Source organism: Dendropsophus ebraccatus, chromosome 6 (genome assembly GCF_027789765.1).
Source record: "Dendropsophus ebraccatus isolate aDenEbr1 chromosome 6, aDenEbr1.pat, whole genome shotgun sequence".
Lineage (NCBI taxonomy): Eukaryota > Metazoa > Chordata > Amphibia > Anura > Hylidae > Dendropsophus > Dendropsophus ebraccatus.
The window spans coordinates 141,893,037-141,905,092 of NC_091459.1; the positions used below are offsets into that span (position 1 = coordinate 141,893,037).

The 12,056-nt window shown below is 39.9% G+C and overlaps 1 protein-coding gene across 1 annotated transcript; it reads right to left on the reverse strand.

Annotated features, from left to right (window-relative positions):
- Positions 1 to 3,256: 3,256 nt before the first annotated feature.
- LOC138795132 (uncharacterized) lies at positions 3,257 to 11,284 on the reverse strand. Its single transcript, XM_069974106.1, has 2 exons — positions 11,037 to 11,284; positions 3,257 to 5,843 (listed from the first exon to the last, which is right to left on the reverse strand). The coding sequence occupies exon 2, from the start codon at positions 5,311 to 5,313 to the stop codon at positions 4,051 to 4,053; it is 1,263 nt and encodes a 420-aa protein (XP_069830207.1). The 5' UTR covers positions 5,314 to 5,843; positions 11,037 to 11,284; the 3' UTR covers positions 3,257 to 4,050.
- Positions 11,285 to 12,056: the final 772 nt, after the last annotated feature.

Sequence of the window (12,056 nt, forward strand, 5' to 3'; positions counted from 1 at the left end):
TGAATATATGAGAGAGAGGGAATGCTGCAGTCGGCCCTCCCCTGCGCAGAGGCATTTAAAGTAGGACTGGTAAAGTGCACACTTTTTCTATCTATATTTTCATCCATCCTCTCTCATGAACATGGACAATAACACCTCTTTCCGCATGCTTTTGGTGTCAATCTGGCGCCATCTGCGCAGCAGGACGATACAGCGGTGTAACTGGTTTCCTCATGTCCTGGAGTCTTCACAGTTACAGTTTTTGCACCTTTTACATAACCAGTCCTGTTTGATGGAACATCCTGAGTTAACGGGACGTCATCCATATTTCCAATCTGACCTATTTCAAAGCCATTTTTCTTTCTTGCATCAATTACAGATTTATGGAAAGACGCAATCTTGGATTCATATTCTTTAGCCATTTTTTTGTGCACTTCTAGTATTGGTGCGCATAGCAAGGCCCCATCTCATGAACCTGTAGCACCACGATGCTGATCCACTAACGTCCGCAATGCCTTTCTCTGCAGCAAGACACTTGGCTTCATATATGATCGCTTTTGTGGAGACTTCTTTCTAACTTCTAACATTGGAGACTATGGTCGTGTTCTACAACAACAAAAAGTAAGGAAAACTGTGAGCACTGTCCTTCACGGAGGAGAACTGCTGCCAGGTTTGGTGGTGATATCCCCCACCCCCCCAAATCTGTTGTCTCCCTGGACAGAGTGCTCCTGCTCCTTCCTCCCTACTTCCTGCAGTCTCTTGTCATCAGTCCTGGTGTTTCCCATCCTCTACAATACTGTGCAGGAACTTCTAATGTCACAGATTCAGCTGTTTCTAAATGTTTGTTTCATTTGTTATTGAGAATAAAAAATCATTATTTTTGGGGTGTGAAACTGATTGTGTCTGTCTGCATTTCAATTATTTCTTATGGGAAATTTTGCTTTGCTTTTAAGAGTGATTTGGATTACAAGCACAGTCCCGGAAAGGAATATGCTCATAATCTAAGGCCCCACTGTATGTCTACTCTATGTGGGCATCATTTGGTAAAAGTCTCTGTTTTCTGATGTTATAGATCAGGGGTGCCATACTCAAATACACAATGGGCCAAAATTAAAATGGACAAAGTCGCAGGCCAACCATGATATTTAATGAAGATTGCTTGCAGCTTTCCTGGCACTCTGAGCAGCGTGCTGTGTTCCTGGCACTGCCTATCCTAAAGTAAATTTCCAGACATGAAAGTTACCCATTATATCCCTCAAGCAGTAGGTAATAACTTAATTGTAAAGGAAGAGGTGTGAGTTCTACTGATTGGTATCTAATGAGGTTAATCTTTAGGAGTCCTATACCCTATTGGACTAAACTAGATCGAGAAAATGAAAATGGGGTAAGGTCCTCAAATCAGATATTTATTGAGAAGCACTTCATAGAAATTGAAATAAAATACAAGTCATAGGATAAAATCTAAGTAACATGTAACTGGATAAAACATTATAGTATAGAACACAGCGCTGTGGGATAGAACATCCGTTAAAAAGCCTGAAAAAGATGCATGCAAGATGTACAAATGGTACTACACATAAAAATAAAAAAATTAATATAAAAATAAAATTAATAAAAGAATGTGAAAGAATAGAAAATGGAAAATAAAAAATGAATGAAAAAATGTTGTATCTACACAAAAAAAAAAATTGATGTATATGTACACAGAAAAATATGGGATAAAAGTTGATATGGATATGTTAAATCAGTGTTGGATAGTACTTATGGGACTAATATAACCGCATGGCATAAGTACTATCCAATACCGATTTAGCATATCTATATCAACTTTTATCCCACATTTTTCTGTGTACATATATATCAATTTCTGTTTTTTGCGTATATACACCACATTTTTTCATTAAATTTTTATTTTCTATTCTTTTACATTTTTCATTTTTTTATTTTTATTTTCATTTTTACGTGTAGTACCATTTGTACATCTTGCATGCATCTTTTTCAGGCTTTTTAACGGATGTTCTATCCCACAGCGCTGTGTTCTATACTATAATGTTTTATCCAGTTACATGTTATCCAGTTACATGTTACTTATATTTTATCCTATGACTTATATTTTATTTCAATTTCTATGAATTGCTTCTTAATAAATATCTAATTTGAGGACTTTGCCCCATTTTCATTCTCTCAATCCCTTATTTCTGCTCCATATAGTAGCCACCCCAAATAGTACCTCACATACTAGCCAGGTTTACTATTAGAATCTTACATAGTAGCCAGTCCTCCCAATAGTGTCCCATATAGTAGCCAGCCCTCCCCAATAGTCTTATATAGTAGCCAGCCTTCTCCATCAATCTCTTATGTAGAAGCCAGTCCTCAAGAATAGCCTTTAAAATAGAAACCAGCCCCTACTGTAGTTGATCATGACTGCCCCCTTAGCTTGGACTCACCCTTCCTGTGGCTCCAAAGGCTGCAGGAGGTGCCTGTCAGAGGATGCGCGCGATGACTTCACCAGACGGCCAGCGTTGGGGCATTACTGAGATACTTCTAGGCAACGGGCTAAACACTGCCTGCGGCCTAAGAGATTATAAAATGGGTCGTCCAAGCAGCTCTACGGACCACCCATATTATAATCTGCTGTGACGTCAGGTGGGCCAAATTTAACACAGCAATAAAAAAGCATGGCGGGCCAAAAATAATGGCACCATGACGGGCCACAGTTTGACATGACTGTTATAGAGCTGAGAAATTTGGCAACAAATTTAATGTACAATATCAATGGGGATAAAGAAGTACCGCACCAGGGGACCGGGAATAAGATCAGGGTAGGAAGGGGTTAATTCGTAGTTTTGTTCTTGTACTGCGGCACAGGGCTGTTCTGCACCTCTGGCTCTAATCTTCTCTTGCGCACAACAGAGGAGATCAGAGCCAGAAGGGCTGTCACCCGTCCACCTGTCCCCTGATGCTGGGACTGAGGGATTCTGTGCAATGGCAGCTTAAAGGGGTCGGCCACTTTATAGTAAAATTGCTCAGTGTACAGTATAAGGAAGTGTACTCACTATATATACTGAAAGCAGATCCCTGTGTACTTACTGTATACACTGACAGCAGCTCTCTGTACTCACTATATATACTGACAGCAGCTCCCTGTGTACTGTAATAAGGATGAGGTTTAAAAAAGAAGGAAAAGTGTGCTTTGGAGGGAAATTTGAATGATCCAGGACGGCAGAAGAAAACTTGTAGGTAAAAATATGGTGGGTTTAATTCTTCACCAAAGGAGGTACAAATATCATATAAGCAGGATATCAATCATAAGAGAAATAAGGCAATAGTCTTACAAATGTCTTAGAATGTCTCTGTGGTTCAAGTCTCAGAGTCCCAAAAATGATGGGAATGTAGTCGCTTTCCAATGGTGACTGAAGATTTGGCTAGAGAACAAAGAACTTCCTTGGGTGAATTCCTGAGGTGGGGGCTAACAAACCCCAGATGTGCTTGGAGGCTTCTCTTGAAAGATGGTATACAAAAAGACCCCCCAACCAACTAACCTTCTAAGTCTATATACTCTCTTGACCGGGAAAATATATACACTTATGCCCAAATATGGTTACACCCAGTACAACTTATATCCCAAAATGGTATACTGGCAAAGCTCCAAGTGGATTGGTCAAGCTGGACACGTAGCTATATCTCACTATGATCCATACATTACCCACGTGACCATTTAGACACGACCATATTAGGACTTCCAGTCATCCACCATTTTGGAGGTCAAGAAATTACTAGGTGAGAGTACAGCCCTATACTCAATATGAGAGTGGAGAAGAGAATGAGACTGGAATACAGTGTAGATATATCTTGGATGATAATAATTTGATTCCACTAATGCCAAAGATAATATGATCCATTCAGCCATTAATAAGGTTAGATGTTATAGATGGGGTTACAGGTTATTAGTTTTTTACATTTCCCCCTCTTTATGCTTTGGAGATAATTTCCAAGCATAAAATTTTCATGCAAACCCATTCATTCCTCCATTCGTATCACATTCGTATCACATTCATCCGTCACCGCATGTCACACTTTGTCATGGATCGTATTATTTTGCTTGGCTTGTGGTATAACTTGTTCCAAATTGTTTACAGACTTAGTATTTTGTATTCTCTTCACCATTTCTCTTATCATATTGTCTCCTTTGTTTACCTCTAATTTTACCTTGCTATACAATTTTTTCATTCTATACATCAGGAATATTTGATAAATAATACATAATAATACAAGAATAGAAATAATAACAATAGGATTAGATAATATGTTTCCTGCAGCAGAATTCACAGAAGTTTTCGACCACATATTTACAGATTTCTTTAAGTTTTTCCACCAACTATACCCTGACATCTGATCCCATTCATGTAGGATTTGTTCCAATTGGCCCTGTTGGTGTTGGAAAGTAATATCAGCATTCTGTAATTGTTTCTGTAACACTTCCAATAGCCCTTTATCCTTCTTTATCTCCTCAGTCCATTGCTGCCAAGGGAACTGATTTACCTGAGTAAGATTTAGTTGTATCGGTAACGCCCTGAGATGTTCTGTAGGGATAGACGTTACACTGATCTTTTCCCCCTGTATCTCTATGGCTTTTACATCGCCTTCCATACAATATAATCCTCTAGATAAAGTCTCTCTATGGATACAAGTGCTAAAAAATGCTGTTACCACTTCCTCCTCCAACATCACCTGGAAACAGATTTTCCTTAATTCTACCTGAGTTACAAGATCATTGATAGATGTCACCATCTCAATTCTTGCCTGGCATGATGTCTGATTGTGATAGCAAGAATGATGGATAACCTTGTCTTGACCCATTAAACAAATGATCTTAGAATCAAAGTGCAGACATGATGATAAGTCTAATTGTACCAAATCATCCCCCTCAACCACAAACTGTGTGTATTGTAAGTGATAGAGAATGACCTGTGTATCACTAACAGGAATACCTAATACTGTGACAGGAATGAGTGACTGTTCGTTCCCAGTTATTGGTATTAATGAGGTGCCAATACAAACCTCTTCATCACAGCCGTTCCACTTATTTACCCATAACTCCATGTGTCTTAAGCTGAAGCCATAACGTTCGGGTAAATTTTTCAATAGACCTAAAGGTACTATGCCACCTTGCAAAGCCTGAGTGATCATCTTTAGGTTAGTTGAGTACTCCACTTGGATCTCTAGACAAGCCCTGGAGACTTGTGTCTCTTCTTGACTTCCTATTAATCCAAGGGAAACCTCCTGAAGATGAGACACTGAGGATCCCAATACTTTGGCTGTATCTAGAATCATACTTTCAACGAGTTGGTTAAACCCTTTTTGTACAGCTACTCCTTTATTACCAATATATCCTTATAGCCTGTTGGAATACACTCCCATGTTCCTGATTGATTATTGTGCATGTAGTTACCCTGAAACTGTGTAAACCCAGTCTTAGGTCCTGCCTTTATATTCATTTCTATGGTGGCATTATGTTCAAAATGGAATTCTACACAACATGTAGCTTCATATCCCACACAAAGATTGCCAACTAAGTCATTGGCAGTATCAATGTCTCTTGTATCCAACAAATCATCAACGATGGTAACTTCTCTAGATTTGCGCGAGATCAGTTCCTTCTGAGTTGGTTCCTTGAATTCGCTTGCAGATCGTTTAGAAGAATAATGATGTACTTTATATATCGTACATATGGATAATATAAGAAATATTGGTGTTAGGAAACACCTCTTCTTCACATCCTGTAGACATCGACTTCCCTCTTGAAGATTTCGCTCCGTCCGGAGATGACTTTTATTCGTCATTTTACTTCTGAGAGGTTTGACCTGAAAAGACAAGCAGTATCATTAATCAGGTACAAACAGTTTGCACTGATCAACATGTATCCATAACTTATGCTGTCTACGCTTATTTTTAGTCGTCTTAGCTGTTCTTTGAACTAGAATCATAACCTGACCCATTGTGTCAATGATTTCAAAAGGACCTTCCCAGTTACTTTCCCAAGGTCCACTCTTCCTAAAGGTTTTTATCATTACAAAAGCTCCCTTTACAAATTTAGAAGAATGAGGAGGTACCATGCGCTGCATTCTAGATGCTGCATACGGTAGAATCGTTTCCAGGTTCTCTTGGAGTAACTGTAGCCATTTAGTTCTTGCTATGGCATCTTTCTGTGGTGTCGACAAAAATGGTTCATTAGGAAACACCAGAGGCATTTTCCTACCTGTCATCAATTCAAATGGAGTAAACTGTGTAGTTGAAGAGCTTGACCCTCTGATACTCATGAGTACAAAAGGTATTGCATCAACCCACGTATTACCTCTGTCCAATAACATTTTGGCAATTCTGGACTTAATCGTTCTGTTCATCCTTTCAACAATCCCTGCTGACTGTGGATGATAAGGCACATGGAATCGTTGTTGTATACCTAAGATTGAACATACAGCTTGCATAACTTTGCCAGTAAAATGGCTACCTCGGTCAGAAGATATTAACTTCGGGATCCCCCATGTACAAAAGACATGATTCACCAATGCTCTAGCCGTAGATAAAGCATCGTCTTTCCGGACCGGAACCAGTTCCATCCATTTAGAGAAAACATCCACCACAACTAAGGCGTATTTAAGACCGTTCTTACCCGCAGGTAGAGGTCCGATGTAGTCTATTTGTAAAGATGCCCATGCCCCCTCTGCAGGTGCAATCCTCAGAAGTGGAGGTTTCTGTCCTTTCGGCCTTGGATTCACTTGAGCACAAACAAGACATGACTGAACAACTCGTTGTACAGTCAATTCCATGGAAGTCCAGAAAAATTTTCCTTTAAGGACTTCCATCAACTTCTGTTGACCCAAATGACCCAGACTTTCATGGTTAAAACGAGTGAACTCCATTTGCAAGTGTTTTGGTACAACTGGTAATAAGTTTCCATCTTTTTCATAACACACCACTCCATTTTCACAAACAAATGGATGTGTTATATTGTTCTTGCATTCAATGATGAACTGATCTTTCATCTGCTCCTCACTAAATGATATCACCTTATTCTCAACAATCTTAATTGGTACAGCTTCCAGAGATTCAGTCTCCATCACTATCTCTCCTGTCAGAGCTGCCTCTTTTGCAAGAAAATCCGCCTTCTCATTGCCCACAGCTAAATCACTAGTTCCTTTCCTGTGTCCTGGAACTTTGACAATGGCATATTTGTTAGGATTTTTGGAAGCAAGCTCAAAGATAGTTTGCAATGTGTCTTTGTGGACTAACACCTTGTTAGAAGAATCCACAAATCCTCTTCTTTTCCACACAGATAGGTAATCAGTCAATGATCGAACAACATAAGCGCTGTCACTGTAAATTACCAAGGGACCACCGTTCTCTCTCTCATTGAGCTCCAAAACTGTTTTAACAGCTTCAAGTTCTGCTCTCTGAGCTGAGAAACCTCCTGGTAATCTGTACATTAATTCTCGACTTTGGTTTGGAAACCAGATGCCACATCCAGTATGATATGTGCCTCTTAGACAGAAACGTGATCCGTCAACAAAAACTGGGTTATCATCTTCTCCTGCTTCTCTTCTGAAGAGAATTGGATACTCCCCCTGAAACGTATCAATGCACTCATGACACTCCCCCTCATACTGCATTAGTTGAGGAAGAACGTACTTTGCATTGTGGTCTACTTCAATCTGTTTTGGGGACAAAGATAACAACCAATGTGCAAATCTCTGATGGGAAACACCTGGCACACTCTTTTCAAGAAGAAGTTTCAAAGTAGAGTGAGGAGTTTGCAAAATTAATTTGTCAAATCCCACAATGTGTTCTGTAGCCTTAACTGCAAAATGCACGCCCACTAAATGCCTGGCACAAGTTTCAAATCCCTTCTCCACCGGAGAAAGAAGTTTAGAAAAATAACCAATGATCCTCCATTCATTACCCTGCTGTTGTAACAGGACAGCTGAGACAGCCGTCTCAGACGTATGAACCTGTATTCCAAAGGCCTTTGAGGGATACATTGTAGCCAGAGCTGGAGCTCTCTGCAAATCAAGTTTCAATTGCTCAAAAGCCATCTGCTGTTCATTACCCCAAACAAAGGATTTGTCATCATCAGTATCTTTCAATACATCATACAGAGGCTTGGCCTTCTCTGCAAATCCTTCAATGAACTCTCTGGAAAAATTCACAAGACCCAAAAACTGTCTCAAACTTTTGTATGTTGTAGGGACAGGCAACAATGCAATAGTCTCCACTCTTTCCTGTAGGGGGCGTCTCTGACCAGGACTAATCCAAACTCCCAAGTATCTAACCTCATGTTTCAACAGTTGTACTTTCTTTGGGTTCAATTTCAGCCCAGATTCATACAACACTCTGAACAATTCATCCAACAAAATCAGATGAGTCTCCCTGTCCTCCGTTGCCAGCAAAATGTCATCCACATATTGCAAAATACAATCTGGCCTAGAAAATTTTGACAACACTTTTGCCAACGCCTGATGAAATACACTTGGGGATAGGTGAGCCCCTTGCGGAAGCCTGCAAAAAACGTACTGTTCATCGCCGAACGAAAAACTGAATTTATATCTCGATTCTTTTTGTATAATTAACGAGAAGAAGCCGTTACTTACATCTAACACAGTAAAATATTTCGCCCTTGCGTTCAACCGCGCCATTATATCAGGTGTGCTGGCCACGATAGGCGCTACATTTGGCGTATACTTATTAAACAACCTCAAATCCAAAAGCATCCTGACTGATTTGTCACTTTTCATCACTGCCCAAATTGGATTATTTGTTATTGAATTGGCTTTGCAAACAACTCCTTGTTGAAGAAATTCCTTAATTATCTTAGACAAAGGCTCTATGGTTTCTGGCGGCAACTTGTACTGCTTCTGTGGGGGAGGGTCTAATCCATCCACTCTGACTTCAAATCCTTTCAATGTTCCAACCTCATTCCTAAACTGAGCCCATAGAGAAGGATATTTCTGCACAATCTCAACAAGTTCCAGATTATCATTGTCTACCTCTGGCCAAACATGATTTGGAGAAATTTGCTCAACCAAATTAATCCCTGCAACTGAAGCATAATCACTTGGATCAACCACCACAGCTTTACAATTTTTATTGCCTTTCCAGATCACTTGATTTGCTAGATCAATGATCCAGCCTTTGGCTTTCATCAAATCAGTACCAAGAATATTCTGAGAACTAGGACAATACCAAACATCAATCTCTATGCTCAAATAACCAGGAATCTCAAACAAAACACCTTTCACCAAAGTTGCGTCAGTGGTCCCCTTCCCACTGAAACCAACAATTGTACAAACTGGAGCATTAGGGCTTAACAACATGTGCTGCTGATTAGTTACACTGAGCTGAGCTCCTGTATCCAAAAGGAATGTGACGTCATTACCATCGAGAATCCCCCTCACAAATGGCCTTCCACAATTATCCACTGAGAAAGGGGCTACAAGTTCCAGTGAACAATGGGTTAAAACATTCCTTAGTCAATGGGAGGATGGCACACCCTCCTCAGGTCTCCCTGCCCCCCTGCTGTCCGGGATAGCAGAACCATTCTTTTTCATTTCCTGTATCTGTCTTGTTAGGTCTGCATACGGAGATGTAGAAGTACTTTCTCCAGACACAGAATTTATAATAGTCGGGGCTGTTGGGACTAAACCATTCTCATGGGACCTAGAAAGTTGTCTACGTAGAAAAGCACGGCACTGAAATTTGAGGTGACCAGGCCTCTTACAAAAAAAACACGTGGCCTGAATTCTACCTCTTTTCTGGGTCCTAAATTCCCCCTGTCCAGCAGCCTGATGTATCTGTGGCTTGGGTAGGCTGCCCTGGGTTTGCTCTAACTGTTGATCACTTTTATTCTGCACAGTTGCAACCTTAGCCTTCACCTGATTCACTTTGATTGATCTCCTTATGCGATCAATAAAAGTAGCCGCCTCATGCAAGGATGGCTTTTCTGACGCAATATGCAAAGACAAAGAATCCAAATAACCAAACTTTTTCACAAATGCAGCAATCATTTCCGGAGGCTCCTCCCCCTCCTCCACCTTCATTACCATGCGGTACGCTTTCTCAAATTTCATCAGAAATTAGAACGGGTCCTCCTGTGGGCTAACTTTTAATGATTCCAATATAGACAAAGAAGGGAGAGGCTCTCCTGTCATAAACAGAAGTAATTGCCTCAACCGATCCGAATCCGAACTATGATAGCCATCGCTCCTCGGAGATGTCTCTAATCTTTTTGACATATGGGAGGGTAACCAAACCTTGAATACTTTATTCTTTTGTTCCTCAGTCAGATTAAACTTATCACAATTCGACTCAAAAAGATCAATGTTAAAGAATGCATCCATCCTGTCATTAAAAGCCGGAATATCCTTTGCTATTTTCATCAACTGATCATGAATTTTCAAATTCAACTTAGCAGCTCTCTCATGCAATTTCCTACGTTTTATTACGTCTGTAGTAATATCAATCTCTTCGTCATCACTATCTATTACATTTCCGAAAACCCTCGGATTTGGCACAAATGACCCATCTGCAGTAGTTTTACTTTTCTTAGTTAATGTGCACACATTTCTACTTCTATGATCAATCCTGTTACCCCTGGATATGTCTGATAACAACTGTGTCTTTACATCAATTTCCTGTTCATACAATTCAAGCTGCTGTGCCAAAATGAAACAGTTCTCACAATCTGAATAATCCTTCTCTGACTTTGTCTCTGCCTGCTGAACCACACAGACATTTCTTCTTTGACCGTCCTCTATTAGTATATCATTGAAAATCTTTACCAGATTTAAAACATTTCTAAGTTTTCTTTTCTCTTTATCTATACACAACAATTTCTTGTCAATCAATTTATTACTCTCCAAACATTGCTGATACAATCTCTCCCATAACTGTGCATTTGTCTGACAATTATCAAAGCTAAACTGTACATTGCTTTTACTGGCATAACTATCAATGAAATCCATCCTCTATATATGATATAAAGAAAGAATGAAAATACTCACACTCTGGTAGCTTTTAGATGTTCTCCTCCTGGGATGCTATCTCCGTCACTGCCTGGATGCTGAAGGACGCTTCCGTTGTGACTCCTTTAATAGCCTTTAAATCCCAGACTGTAAACCTCGTGCTTCAGGTCCTTTTCTTTGTTTATTTATTTGTCCGTAACCTTGTACAAACAACGCACAAGTCTGTCCCCCCTGAACTAGGTGAGGATCCAAAAATAAATAAAGAATCTGGTTGGCTCGCCACTCTGTAATAAGGATGAGGTTTAAAAAAGAAGGAAAAGTGTGCTTTGGAGGGAAATTTGAATGATCCAAGACGGCAGAAGAAAACTTGTAGGTAAAAATATGGTGGGTTTAATTCTTCACCAAAAGGAGGTACAAATATCATATAAGCAGGATACCAATCATAAGAGAAATTAGGCAATAGTCTTACAAATGTCTTAGAATGTCTCTGTGGTTCAAGTCTCAGAGTCCCAAAAATGATGGGAATGTAATCTCTTTCCAATGGTGACTGAAGATTTGGCTAGAGAACAAAGAACTTCCTTGGGTGAATTCCTGTGGTGGGGGCTAATAAACCCCAGATGTGCGTGGAGGCTTCTCTTGAAAGATGGTATACAAAAAGACCCCCCAACCAACTAACCTTCTAAGTCTATATACTCTCCTGACCGGGAAAATATATACACTTATGCCCAAATATGGTTACACCCAGTACAACTTATATCCCAAAAATGGTATACTGGCAAAGCTCCAAGTGGATTGGTCAAGCTGGACACGTAGCTATATCTCACTATGATCCATACATTACCCACGTGACCATTTAGACACGACCATATTAGGACTTCCAGTCATCCACCATTTTGGAGGTCAAGAAATTACTAGGTGAGAGTTCAGCCCTATACTCAATATGAGAGTGGAGAAGAGAATGAGACTGGAGTACAGTGTAGATATATCTTGGATGATAATAATTTGGTTCCACTAATGCCAAAGATAATATGATCCATTCAGCCATTAATAAGGTTAGAT

Bases quoted from the DNA above. Each gene is read 5' to 3' on its own strand.
- LOC138795132 (XM_069974106.1), bottom strand. From the start codon at position 5,313: ATGATTCTAGATACAGCCAAAGTATTGGGATCCTCAGTGTCTCATCTT.